The 13,821-nt window shown below is 46.7% G+C and overlaps 1 protein-coding gene across 2 annotated transcripts in view; it reads left to right on the top strand.

Moving 5' to 3' along the window:
• TDRD7 (tudor domain containing 7) overlaps window positions 1-13,603 on the top strand; it is a 2,843,905-nt gene extending 2,830,302 nt beyond the window's left edge. For both annotated transcript variants that reach the window (XM_069630367.1, XM_069630366.1), the window contains one exon: window positions 13,080-13,603. In XM_069630367.1, coding sequence (XP_069486468.1) covers window positions 13,080-13,297 — 218 coding nt within the window. In that variant the 3' untranslated portion in view covers window positions 13,298-13,603. The remainder of the gene's footprint in view (window positions 1-13,079) is intronic.
• The last annotated feature ends 218 nt before the right edge of the window (window positions 13,604-13,821 follow it).

Below are 13,821 nucleotides of genomic sequence, written 5' to 3'. Positions count from 1 at the left end.
AAAGAACAGGTTAGCATTCCGGCATCTGAAAGGCAAAGGCTTACCAACTCTTCGCACGCTCCGGAGGCCTTCGGCGCTGCATCCCGCATCTGAAAGACAAAACAAGGTGCGTTTAAAGACATTGGGGAACTTTAATACTCACGTGCCATTACTCCTTTCCACATCTAATCCAGTGGGTATTCCAGCACCCTGCAGCCGCTCCGAACTCGTACCTGCAAAATAAAAAGACAGTTAGAGCGCATAGTGAAGCAGGCAACAAGCGCTTACTTACGTGCTTCCAGGCGCTTCTATTCATCACACGGGCTCCATCTTCAACTCACTTCAGCCCGTCATCCGCCATCGCCGGAACCCTGCAAAACAAGAGACATCATTACTAAAGACTTTAAAGACATTTGAATGACTCGAAACTTACCGTTCGTGCAGTAAACGACGGACAGCAGTCCTCTGAAGTCAAGAGGCCTGCGCTACCTATCCAGTGAAGAAACTGGTTACAGCACCCTGCCCCGAGGCAGATGGAGAGCTCGGCATTCACTTACCTAAGGTGAGAGCGTTAACCTTTGGGGGTCTACAGGAGAGGAGAAGAGGAAAGAGATAGGGACACCCCAATAACCCCAGTTCATTAACCCCATATTTTCTATCTGCAGACATCTTACTCTACACGTCAGGCATACAGTGCACAGAGGTCCAGCCCAAAGAGCCAACCGGGTGCTACACATCACCTTTGAAGATACGGTAGTCGCCCAGTCAAGACCGGCGCCTCTGCGAGAATCAGGTGAGCGTTACAGAACGCAAAGCCTACCGCAAAACTCTCGCCCAGGCGCTATGGAAACCTCGGATACTGACCCCCTAGCCCGGTTACTTGGGGAACTAAGGGCAGAAGTGCATGCAGCTCGTCAGGAAACGAATGCTCTAAGAAGGGAACTAATTATTTCGAAGGAGAGAACAGACAATCTTGCTAGACAAGTGCTACAGTCACAAGCCGGACAGACCCCGTTACCCGCATCAGGGGCAAATCTTCCTTCAACATCCTCTATGAATCCAGTGCAGATCAACCTACCTGGGAATGTACCTCTGGCTCCGCCCGAACGATTTTCTGGTGACCCAAAGAGGTTTGCAGTATTTATCAATCAGTGCCGGTTGCACTTCTTATGCCGGCCAGCAGCCTTTCCAACTGATCAAGCAAAAGTAGCTTTTGTACTTTTGTACCTTAGTGGCAATGCGGCAGACTGGTCGATCCCTCTAGTTAATCAAGATGATCCGGTTCTCCATGATTTTCAAGCCTTTCAGCTTAGTATGGAAAAACTGTTCGCAAGACATTCACAGGGGCAGGCCTTGGACAATGAGCTTCTTTCGTTGCGACAGGGTAATCAAGACCTTTTGGCTTATATTGCATCTTTCAATAGACTAATAGTGGAAACTCAATGGCCTGAGGACAAAAGGATTACGCTGTTTTATAGAGGTCTACGTGGAGAGCTCAAAGACGTTTTAGCCCAAGTAGTGAATCCCCCACAAGACTGTTCGGATTATATAGACTTGGTCGTTCAAATAGATCACAGGCTGCAGAACAGGAAGGCCGATCGTTCCAAGTTTGATGCTCGAGTATTTTCCAAACCGCCAACTCCTTCCAAAGGAGTAGACTCCGGGGAACCCATGCAAATAGGGGGTCTGAAAGGTCCTCTAACACAAAGGGAGCGGGAAAGGAGGAAACAGTTGCAATTATGCCTATATTGCGGAAACTCAGGGCACTTTCTTCGAGACTGTCCGGTGAAACCTGCCAAGAAGGCAGTAGGAGCTGCAGTTACCAAAGTTACAAACTCTGAGCAGGGAAACGACCTCGCCCGACAAGAATAGAGGTCCTCTTGCCGAGCGTGAAAACCAGTTCCGTGACCTCGCATTTCGTGATACCTATGGTCCTCATTAGCCCTGATAATCCGGATCGATTACATGCAATTGAAGCTTACGTCGACAGCGGTGCCATCGGCAATTATGTGGATCATGAAATGGTTTTGAGGATGAATCTAACTCTTTGTCCCAAGGCTGTAAAGGACGTCATTACTACGGTGGATGGTACGGAGATAGCCTCCGGGCCAGTAACGCATACCACTCAAGAGGTGACGCTAATAAGTCAAGATGGACACCATGAGAAGATCGTGTTCGATGTGATCAAGGCCCCTCAGTTTCAGATTATTCTAGGAATACCTTGGTTAGAGAAACACAATCCTCTGATCGATTGGCGAGCAAGAACGGTCCAGTTTCCAGAATGTGTCTCTACTTGTCACCCTCCACCTGGTGTTGCACTGGCCGCAATTTCTTCAGAGACTCCCCAGTAACATCCCGAATACCTAGAATACCAAGATGTTTTCCGGAAGGATCAGGCTAACTCTCTACCTCCTCATAGGTCTTATGACTGCCAGATAGACCTGATACCTGGATCTACTCCTCCTTGTAGTAGAATTTATGCCCTCACCGAGCCTGAGAACCTTCACCTTCGACAATACCTGGATCAATACCTGGCAAATGGGTTTATTCGTCCTTCCAAGTCCCCTGCTTCTTCAGCTTTGTTCTTCGTTCCAAAAAAGGAAGGAGACCTTAGAACTTGTATCGATTATCGCTCCCTGAACCAGATCACCGTTAAGAATAGATATCCGTTACCTTTGATCCCTGAACTCCTGGACCAAGTCAGAAAAGCATGCATATATACAAAGCTGGATCTTAGAGGAGCTTACCACTTGGTACGAGTAAAAGAGGGCGATGAATGGAAGACGGCCTTCCGCACCAAGTATGGGCTATTTGAATATCAGGTCATGCCCTTCGGACTTTGCAATGCCCCGGCCGCCTTTCAATATTTTATGAACGATGTCCTCAGAGAGCTCATAGATGTATGTGTTGTTGTTTACATTGACGACATCCTCGTTTATTCTTCATCGAAATCTGAACATCGGAAACACGTGAAAATGGTCCTCGAAAGATTGCGTCAACACAAACTTTTCGCTAAGTTGGAAAAATGTGTTTTCAACGTGACTGAAGTTGAATTCTTGGGATTCATATTATCACCTGGCGGAGTGCGTATGGATTCAAAGAAGGTCGATGCAGTTCTCAAATGGCCATCACCATCCTCCGTAAAAGGTGTGCAAAGCATGTTAGGCTTCGCTAACTTTTACCGCAGGTTTATCCCCGAATTCTCTCGAATAGTCCAGCCCATCACTGCCTTGTTAAAGAAAAACAAACGTTTTGAATGGTCTACCGAGGCGGAACAAGCTTTCCAGGATTTGAAGACTAAATTTATCTCTGCACCAATCTTAAAACACCCTCGCCCCGAACTCCCCTACATCGTGGAAACTGATGCTTCAAGCCTTGCCATGGGGGCAGTTCTATCACAAAAGGACCCGGTAACCAATCAGTTGCATCCCGTGGCATTTTGGTCCCGCAAATTCTCGCCTCCTGAAATCAATTACACGATTACTGACAAGGAACTTCTGGCTATCAAGTCTGCCTTTAAGGCTTGGCGGCATTATCTGCTGGGGGCCCCGACACACCGTTACTGTGATTACGGATCACCGAAACCTGCAATATTTGAAGACCGCAAAAGCCCAATCCTCTAGACAACTCCGTTGGGCATTATTCTTTGCCGAGTTTGACTTCATAATTACCTATCGACCTGGTACAAAGAACGGTAAAGCCGATGCCCTTTCTCGGATGGGAGTGGAAGAACACTTGGTCAACCCTAAACCTGTACCAATCATTCCCGAACAAAGAATTCTGGGTGTAATCGCCACAGAATCCATAGAGGAAGTTAAGGATAAAGCCAGGCAACTTGTAACTCCAGCAGACATACAGAATTGGCATCTGCAGGGAAAGGACTTTGCAGTAAAGGACAACTTATTGTATTTCCAAGAACGATTATACCTACCCAGCACAGATCTACAGAAAAAAGTAATCTCTTGTTATCACGACTCTTTAATGGAAGGTCATCCCGGTATAGCCAAGACCTCAGAAAAGATCAAGCGCTACTTCTGGTGGCCGTCTTGGAAAAAAGATATCAGAGACTTTATAATGTCCTGTGGAGTATGCGCCCAAAACAAGAGTCAAAAGGAAAGACCAGCAGGCCTCTTACGCCCTATTGACATCCCACCTCGCCCTTGGCATACGCTTTCTATGGACTTCATCACCGATCTACCTCCATGCTCCGGATACAATACGATTCTAGTAATCGTGGACTTATTCTCCAAGATGGCGCATTTCATTCCGCTCAAAGGCTTGCCAACAGCAGCAACTCTGGCCCGGGAATTTCTCGAAAACATCGTCCGACTGCACGGTTTTCCTTCGGTTCTAATTTCGGATCGAGGTAGTCAATTTATTTCTCATTTTTGGCGAAGTTGCTGTCGGTCGGCTCAAATTGATGTGAGACTATCGACCAGTCACCACCCTCAGACCGACGGACAAACCGAGAGGACCAATCAAACTCTGGAACAGTATTTACGCTGCATGCTGCAACAAACTGAAAAAACTTGGAAAGATATCCTTTGGATAGCCGAGTATGCCTACAATAACTCTGTCCATTCGGGAACTGGGAAAACCCCGTTTTTTCTTTTGTACGGCAGTCACCCTCGAACCTCGGAGTTGGATCCCCTCCAAGATCTTGAAACACCAGCAGTAGACTACCTGCATTCTACAATCACCCAAGCCTTTAAGGAAGCTGTTTCTCACCTTCAAAGGGCTAAAGAACAATACAAGAAAGGAGCAGATCAACATCGGAAGGAAGCCCCTCACTATCAAGTAGGGGATCAAGTCTGGTTATCCACCAAATATCTATCTCTAAAAGGGCCACGCACATTCAACCCAAGATACCTTGGTCCCTATTCCATCACTACCATAGTAAACCCAGTAGCGGTCAAGTTGGACTTGCCCCCGCACATGAAGATACATCCGGTCTTCCACGTCTCTCTATTAAAACCCGTGCAACCCCAAACCCGACTAACCAAATCTCCAAAACCTATCCTAGTGGATGGAGAACTCGAGTTTGAAGTCAAAAGCATTCTGGACTCCAAGATCTCCAAATCTAAACTATTCTACCTAATTGACTGGAAAGGCTACGGCCCCCAAGAGAGATCCTGGGAACCTGCTGAATATGTCCACGCTCCTCGCCTAATCAAAAGATTTCACCGAACATTTCCTGACAAGCCAAAACCCCCGGAGAAGCCCGGTTTGGGAGGGGCCTTGAAGGGGGGTACTGTCATGATCTCTGCTTCCAAAAGGTCAGGGTTTTCCCAACTCCCTTGGAAGCAGATCCATACCCAAGGTTCCGAGTGCCAACCAGTCCCAATTGGGACCTTTTGGACCCAGTCCTGGCGCCAGTGGCACCAGGCTCATAAATATGCCCAGTCCCAGCGCTGGAAGCGCCGGGCTCATAATGCTTGGGTGGACTTACCTTCAGCAGACCATGCTGCTTACTTGCCTGCCAGTTGAGCCTCTGATCCTCTTCTGTTTGGAACTACTTTTCCTGTTGGGTGGGGCTGGAGCCACTCCCTAGATTCAGAACACTGGAACTCTTCTGGAAGGCAGGAACTCTTTTCTTACCAGGAACTCTTTTCTTACTTAGGCGTGGCTGTGGAAGGAGACACCTAAGCACTACAGGAGGCTATTTAAACCACACCCGGTGGATGAATCTTGCTTTGCGTTATTCTGCAACCTCTGCAGCAGAACGCTCATCGTGTCTTCTGCATCCGGTCCTGGGCCTAAGGAAAAAGGCTTACCATCCTGAATCCAGTCTTCAGCAACACCTATAAAGACAAGAAAGAACAGGTTAGCATTCCGGCATCTGAAAGGCAAAGGCTTACCATCCTGAATCCAGTCTTCAGCAACACCTATAAAGACAAGAAAGAACAGGTTAGCATTCCGGCATCTGAAAGGCAAAGGCTTACCAACTCTTCGCACGCTCCGGAGGCCTTCGGCGCTGCATCCCGCATCTGAAAGACAAAACAAGGTGCGTTTAAAGACATTGGGGAACTTTAATACTCACGTGCCATTACTCCTTTCCACATCTAATCCAGTGGGTATTCCAGCACCCTGCAGCCGCTCCGAACTCGTACCTGCAAAATAAAAAGACAGTTAGAGCGCATAGTGAAGCAGGCAACAAGCGCTTACTTACGTGCTTCCAGGCGCTTCTATTCATCACACGGGCTCCATCTTCAACTCACTTCAGCCCGTCATCCGCCATCGCCGGAACCCTGCAAAACAAGAGACATCATTACTAAAGACTTTAAAGACATTTGAATGACTCGAAACTTACCGTTCGTGCAGTAAACGACGGACAGCAGTCCTCTGAAGTCAAGAGGCCTGCGCTACCTATCCAGTGAAGAAACTGGTTACAGCACCCTGCCCCGAGGCAGATGGAGAGCTCGGCATTCACTTACCTAAGGTGAGAGCGTTAACCTTTGGGGGTCTACAGGAGAGGAGAAGAGGAAAGAGATAGGGACACCCCAATAACCCCAGTTCATTAACCCCATATTTTCTATCTGCAGACATCTTACTCTACACGTCAGGCATACAGTGCACAGAGGTCCAGCCCAAAGAGCCAACCGGGTGCTACACATCACCTTTGAAGATACGGTAGTCGCCCAGTCAAGACCGGCGCCTCTGCGAGAATCAGGTGAGCGTTACAGACCATTAAAGGTTATCTGGCACCGCTTTCTATTTCCAATCGGTCTTCGGAAGAATGCTCCTACTTTAAAATTCCCTTGGTGATTCAATTTCTAAAAGGGCTCACAGACGTGTTCCCACCTTCTTCTTTTCAGGTTCCAGTTTGGGCCCTTAACTTGGTTCTAAAGTTTTTAATGTGTGCCCCATTTGAACCCTTGCCCACTTGTCCATTGAGGTTGACCTTCAAAACCATATTGTTGGTTGTATTGACATCTGCACGTAGAGTGAGCAAGTTGGAGGAACTTTCTTCCAGGCCACCCTATACCGTATCCCAGTAAAGAGGAAGAAAGGCTCCATAGATTGGACCCTAGAAGAGCTTTAAGCTTCTATATTTCTAGGTTCTCCAAACTTAGAGTGGATGACCAACTCTTTATTGGCTACACCAGAAGAAATTTGGGTCAAGCTGTTTCGAAACAGGCTTTATCAAGGTGGATTATACTTGGCATCTCAGAATGTTAAAAATTGGCAGGCAAGGACCCCCCGGAAGGTTTGAGAGCTCATTCTACCAGATGAATCGCCTCTTCTGAAGCCCTTCAAAGGGGTGTACCTATTAAATCTATTTGTGATGCTGCAACATGGTCATCGTTGCATACATTCGCAAAGCATTACTGTCTAGGTGCTTCCCACTCTTAGGATGTTGCCTTTGGTAAGGTGGTACTGTATTCGGCCTTATAAAATGCCAACAATTTCAAATTCTCCTCCCTCCTCCAATTCTGCACACTGCTTTAGGAGTCTATCAAAGATGAGGAATACGTTGGACGACACAATCCTTTCGAAAGAACAAGTTACTTACCAACTGGTAACATTCTTTCGACTGGATGTTCCTCCAATGTATTCCTCATCGCCCTCCCATCCTACCCACTGCAGAATTTCCTGTGCTGTTACAGCTTTCGTTCTCTCAAGGCTGACTACTGTTTGCCTAGACTAACGGGCAACACGAACAGGATGGAAAAACAGAACTGAGGCCAACGGGTGCCAGATGTGCTACTTATATCTCCCGATGACATCACCCTCGACGGAGGCCTTCGAGGGACATCGACGCGATGCCATAAACGCACTGCGCCCTCTGCCAAAAAAGTTTTCCAAAGCTGGACGTGATTACCAAAGATGAGGAATACGTTGGAGGAACATCCTGTCGAAAGAATGTTACCAGTTGGTAAGTAACCTGTTCTTCTAAATACTAGTTGGAGAAGTTCAGACTTAAAATGTTGGAGGTGTTCGAAAAGGCAGCAGCACTGGCTCCTTCAAAGAAGTCGAAGGAGACTTCCGACCCCAATACACTGAAGGAGAGTCAGCGGAAGCTGCTGGCCATGCGGCCAATAGCCCAGACAGCAAGGCCCCGAAGGCCTTTCGAGCGCCACTTGTGGTCTTGACGCCTCAAAGGGAGACTCCACCTCCACTCCAACCGATGCCGTCGAAGGTGTCGAAGTCGAGTGCATCAGCTTTGAAGTCAACATGGTCGAAGCCCTGACGTCCTCTTCGGGGTCATCAAAGGTTTTCAAACCTCAGGCGAAAAAAGGACTTGAAGTCGATGGCCTCTATTTATGAGTAAGAGGTGTAGGAGGAAAGCCCTGTTTCTGGTTTTGGGCTAGGTTACGGAACTCCTGGTGTTCCAGAGGCGCTTATATCTGAAGAATCCAAAATGAGAGACTTTGTGGACACTCTTAAAGAGACAAGTGGTCTTGACGATTCCCCAGTAGTGGGATTTGGCACCTCTGTTAGATCTGGACATGCTGATGCTTCCTACAGTTCGGCCATGTCTAATGTCATAGAAAATCTGGGCTCTGGGAGATCTTCAGTTCAATATTAGCTGGATGATTTGACTGATATTCTGTATAAGGACACTACCCTCCCTTTTGATCCTGCAATCATAAATAGTGTTAAAAAATTGGAGAAGTTCAGACTCCACTCCTGCTGTACATGAGGACTTTACAATAAAATATAGACCATCCTCAATGGACCCCGAGTTGCTTTCTAAACACCCTAGCCCAGAAGGTCTAGTGGTACAAGCAGCCACTTCTGCTACTAATGGGGCAGCATATCCCACGATTCCACCGGACAGTGATGATAAGAGAGTGGATACTCTCAGGAAGAGAATTTTCTCTACCGGGAGCATGGCTTTAAAAGCAGTCAATGCTACATGTGCATTGGTTAAATATATGTATACCTTATGGGAGGTGGCTGCTATGGCAGCTCAGCACATACCAGAAGATGAAGACGGAGAAGGATTCTTGAGCATCAGTCAGGATGCTAATAATGCTATGTGTCAGTCTTTACAGTCGGGCTGAACACAGCTGACTGTGTAAGTTGTTCTGTGGCCGGCAGTACAGTACTTGGGCGGTTTGCCTGGTTAAGGAATTCAGGATTTGCTCCTGACATTCCTTCCAGATTTTTGTATATACCTTTTGAGGGGTCACACTTATTTGGATCCAAAGCAGACGAAAGCCTTGAGAAGTTACAATCTTCTAAAGCAGCTGCTAAATCCCTTAGTATAGCGATTCGGCTGCCTCAACAGGGTCGTTCTGCTCCACCTTCTGCTCAGGGATGGAGCTACCGTTTATTTCGGTACTACTCTTCTGTTGGAAAAGCAAGGGGTCCGTTCTTGCAGAGGGGACAGAGGAGACTGCCTTCCGACTCCCATGGGCGTACAGTCAGAGGTGCTGCTGCTTCTTCCTCTGCCTTGCCATCTGTACTTTCCGGTGCCCCAAAACCACTTCAAAGGCTTAAGAAACATGACAGTGGTGGTGGAGGCAGGCTAACCCAGCATCTGAAAGAATGGCAAAGTATTACTATGAATGCTTGGGCTCTACAAACAGTTGCCCAGAGGGGTACTGCCTTCCATTTCTAAATAAAACCTCTGAACTGTCCCCCGCAAGGTCAGTCCTTGAAAGTACCAGATCCACTCCTTTTACAGGAAGTTCTAACCGTGTTGGGAAAGGTGCAATTGAACCAGTACCTGCAGCGGAAAGAAATCTAGGCTGGTGTTCTCCTTATTTTCTGATTCTGAAAAAGGATGGAGGGTTGCGACCCATCTTGGACTTGAGATGCTTGAACAAGTTCCTCAGGAAGGACAAGTTGAAGATGGCCACTCTCTTGTAGATGCTCCAGGCCTTTCAGTACAAGGGTTGGATGGTGGCATTGAATCTCCAGGATGCTTATTTTCATGTGCCTATCCATCACAAGCACAGGAAATACCTTAGATTCGCCATTGGCAGTTCTCATCAGTTTCGCGTACTGCCATTCGGGCTGACCTCCGTCCGAGGGTCTTCACCAAGCTGATGGTGGTGGTGGCAGTGAATCTACAGGGGGTGGGAGGATTCACATCTACCTCTACCTGGACAATTGGCTGATCCTATCCTGTTCACTCAAACAGGCTCTGCAACATCTAGACAGCACCTATCACTCCCTCCACAAGCTGGGCTTCTCCCTCAACTACAAGAAGTCCCACATGACACCTTCCCAAAAGCTACAATTTGTTGGAGCAGTCCTGGACTCTTCCTCAGGCAAAGCTTTGCCACCCGAGGCAAGCACTCGCCACATTTCACAGCTGGTAAACAAATGTCAGAGTACCCCAAGTCTTCCGGCTTTCGATTTTCTGAGGTTTGCACGGTCTCATGGCATCCTGCATTGTCCTGGTGTCAGAGGCCCTTCTGAGGATGAGGCCCTTTTAGTGGGCCCTCTGAACTCAGTGGTCGCAGTTCACCAGCAGGATGACAGATCTGGTCCGGGTCCCGAGCAAGGTCACTCAGGATCTCCTGTGATGGGCCTGCAAGGTGAATGTGTTGAAAGAAGAACCTTTTTGGCAACCATGGCCGGAGATTACAGTGGTTACGGATGCCTCCATCTCTGGTTGGCCAGACACACCAACGGTTTGACGATCAGCGGGCACTGGTCTCTGTCAGAGTCCAAACTGGATATCATCCTTTTGGAGCTAAGGGTGATGGACTAGCACTGATGACCTTTCTGCCCTCTATACAGGGAAGAGTCTCCTGATAATGACGGACAACACAGTGGCCATGCATTACCTCAACAAGAGAGGAGGTGTAGGGTCACTGCCAATGTGCAGAGAGGCAATGCAGCTCTGGTTTTGGGCATTTCACAAAAGACTTTCTCTGTCGGCAGTTCACATGGCCGCAGAGGAAAACACAGCAGCGGACGTGCAGAGCAGGCAGAGCACAGTCTCCCACGAGTGAGAACTAGTTTGGGAAATCATTCAAGAGATCTTTGCACTTTGACAAAACCCTCAGGTGGATCGTTCGCGTCCAGTGTCAACAGGAAGTGCAACCTGCTCTGCTCCAGGGAATTTCCTTTGAGAGGAGCTTGCGTTCGTGGTGGATTGGGAATTTCCACTTCTGTACGCGTTTCCACTAGTCCCCATCATTCCTCATTGTCTCAGGAGGTTGAGAAAGTTCGGTAAATCCATCATCCTGATTGCTCCATATTGGGCCAGGAGGACGTGGTCCCCGGAACTTCTGGACATGTCCATCTGCCCTCCAATTCGTCATGCCCAAAGGAAGGGATCTCCTCTCGCAAGAGGGAGGTTGCATTCTTCACCCAGAAATCAGGACCCTCAACCATCACGCCTGGTTTCTGAAAAGTTGAGGTACAAAGATTGGGACCTTCTGGAAGACGTCATGGAGGTGTCGTTTTCGGCCAGAAGGCAAGCATCAAAATCTCCGTACTGCTGCCGTTGGAACAAGTTTAGCAGCTGGTGTGGAGATTAAGGAATTGACCCATTCTCTTTTGACACACCATCAGTGTTGTCTTTTCCTCTGCATCTAACCCATCAGGGGGTACAAGTTGCTAAGGGCAAGTGATATCTGGCTGCACTGTCCTTTTTCAAGCGTTCGCTAGAACAAGGTTCCTATTGCTATACAGTTTTTTTTAAATGGTTGACTAATATCTTCCCGCTGACTCCCTTCATGGTGCTGCTCTGAGACCTCAACCTGGTCTTGAGCTTCTTGATGGGGTTCCTTTTGAGCCATTGCACTCCTGTCCTCTTAGGATGCTTTCTTTGAATACTGCGTGCAGAGATAATGGCTCTCAAGAATATTGTGTTAGCGAGCTTCAAGCTTTGTCCTGCAAGCCCCCTTTTACTTACTGTCTTTTATTAAAACTGAGTAGTCTTGAGGGTTTGCCCCTCGTTTCTACCAAAGGTGGTGTCAGAATTGTATTTGGTGCAAACATCGTTTTGCCTGCTTTCTATCCTCCTCCTCATTCATCTGAAGAGGAGGAAAGGCTACATAGATTGGACCCTAGGAGAGCTTTTTGGATTAACAGGCTCTCTAAATTGAGACCGGATGACCAACTTTTTGTTGGCTATTCAGGCCACAGGATGGGACAAGCGGTTACAAAGCAAACTCTGACTAGATGGATAATCCTATGCATTTCTGAGTGCTACAATCAGACTGGGAAAGAAATTCCCGAAGGTCTAATAGTTCACTCGACTAGAAGAATAGCCACTTCCTCAGCCCTTCAGCTAGGAAATCAGATTTGGAAAAGCTGCGTTGTATAGCGTAAATCAAAAATAAACTCTTCTTTTCCACCTCCTAGAAGACTCTTCTATGGGAGTATATCAACGATGAGGAATACGTGGGAGGACGCAATCAATTCAAAGAACAAATTACTTACCCGTGGTAATGTTCTTTCGACTGGATGTTCCTCCAAATTTTGCTCATCACCCCTCGCAGCCATCCCCTTTGCCAAGAACGAGTTTCTGTGATTTACAACTTCCTCTCTGTTAATGCTCACATCTTTGTCACCTTCGAGACCGCTATGCTGAGGAGAGGAAAAACCTAGGCATTGGGCGTAGTGGGTGCCTCTTATACTGACGCTGACATCATACTCTAGACATACAGAGGCCTTAGAGGGACACAGAGTCGGTGGCGACGACGCACAGCGCCCTCTGCACAGAAAAGCTTCTGAGCTGCAATCAGGATATTGGAGTATATCAACTATGAGGAATATGTGGGAGGAGCATCCAGTCGAAAGAACATTAACAGGGGTACGTAATTTGTTCTTCTCATGGGCGAGGTTAAATAGGTGCAATGTTTTTACATGTTACGCCCAAAGCAAACTAAAAAGATGTTGCATTTTTGGAGGAGACATGGTGAAGTTTGAAGACGGTTGTAGTCGACGAGTAGAAATTCAGGATTGTAATTTAACAAGCATACATTCTCTGTGGCAAAGTCCTAGGCAGTAATGTTGAACATAGTCTGCTCAGACCCTTTACTGTAGTGTGTGCATACATGGTTCTATAGCTAATTTCTTGTCCTTGCTGTTGGAACGTAATCACATCCTTAGTCTAATTCCACTTGTCACATTTACCTTGATAGCAGTTGTACCTTATGGCGTTTAAAATGGATTTTATTCTTTTGCAGGAGTTAAATGTGAACAGTGGTCTGAGGAGGCATCCATTGTTTTTCGGAACCATGTGGAGAAGAAACCTCTAGTGGCAATGGTACAATCTGTATTCGAAAGCGGAGAGCCTTGGGATCGAAGAGTAGTAGCATACATTGTTGACACATCATTACCAGAAACTGATTTATGGATCCATTCTCTAATGAGTGAATTCCTTGAGGGACTATCAAAGTCTTAAAAGATGTGATACCTTGGACAGTTTCATTAAGATTCTTCAACAGAGTAAATATCTGTACAGACAATTCTTTTAGAGGTGGAATGTTCTGTCGGGTTCTCAACACATGAAAGATGACATATGGAAATGAGTGTCCTATAAATAATATTTAAGGTATGTGTGTGTTTTTTGGTTTCTATTAAGAGATAGATTTCCATAGGTCTTCCACTGTTAAATACAATAGTTTAATTATATATAAATATATATGTATATTGTTATTCTGAAATGGCAATGTTTGTCAATTTAAAAATAAATGGAAATCATAAGCAATTGTTCTCATTTGTCCTTTTATTTTGTTAAGCCGATTTATTGTCTTCGCTTTGATGTTCTTTATAGAATGGATCATGATAGTTGGACAAAACTAATAGGTCTGCTTTATTTAGTGTATGTTACAGACTTAAATGGCAAGCGTTTTGCCCTTTATGCACAGCATCAGATGGTACTCCCGGAAAAGTCCTGTGAGAAGAGCAAAATATTCTTTGAATACT

This window comes from Ambystoma mexicanum, chromosome 6q, assembly GCF_040938575.1.
Source record: "Ambystoma mexicanum isolate Mex_15411 chromosome 6q, UKY_AmexF1_1, whole genome shotgun sequence".
Lineage (NCBI taxonomy): Eukaryota > Metazoa > Chordata > Amphibia > Caudata > Ambystomatidae > Ambystoma > Ambystoma mexicanum.
The sequence above is the reverse complement of the archived record's forward strand: the minus strand, read 5'-3'. Positions and strand labels throughout refer to the sequence as shown.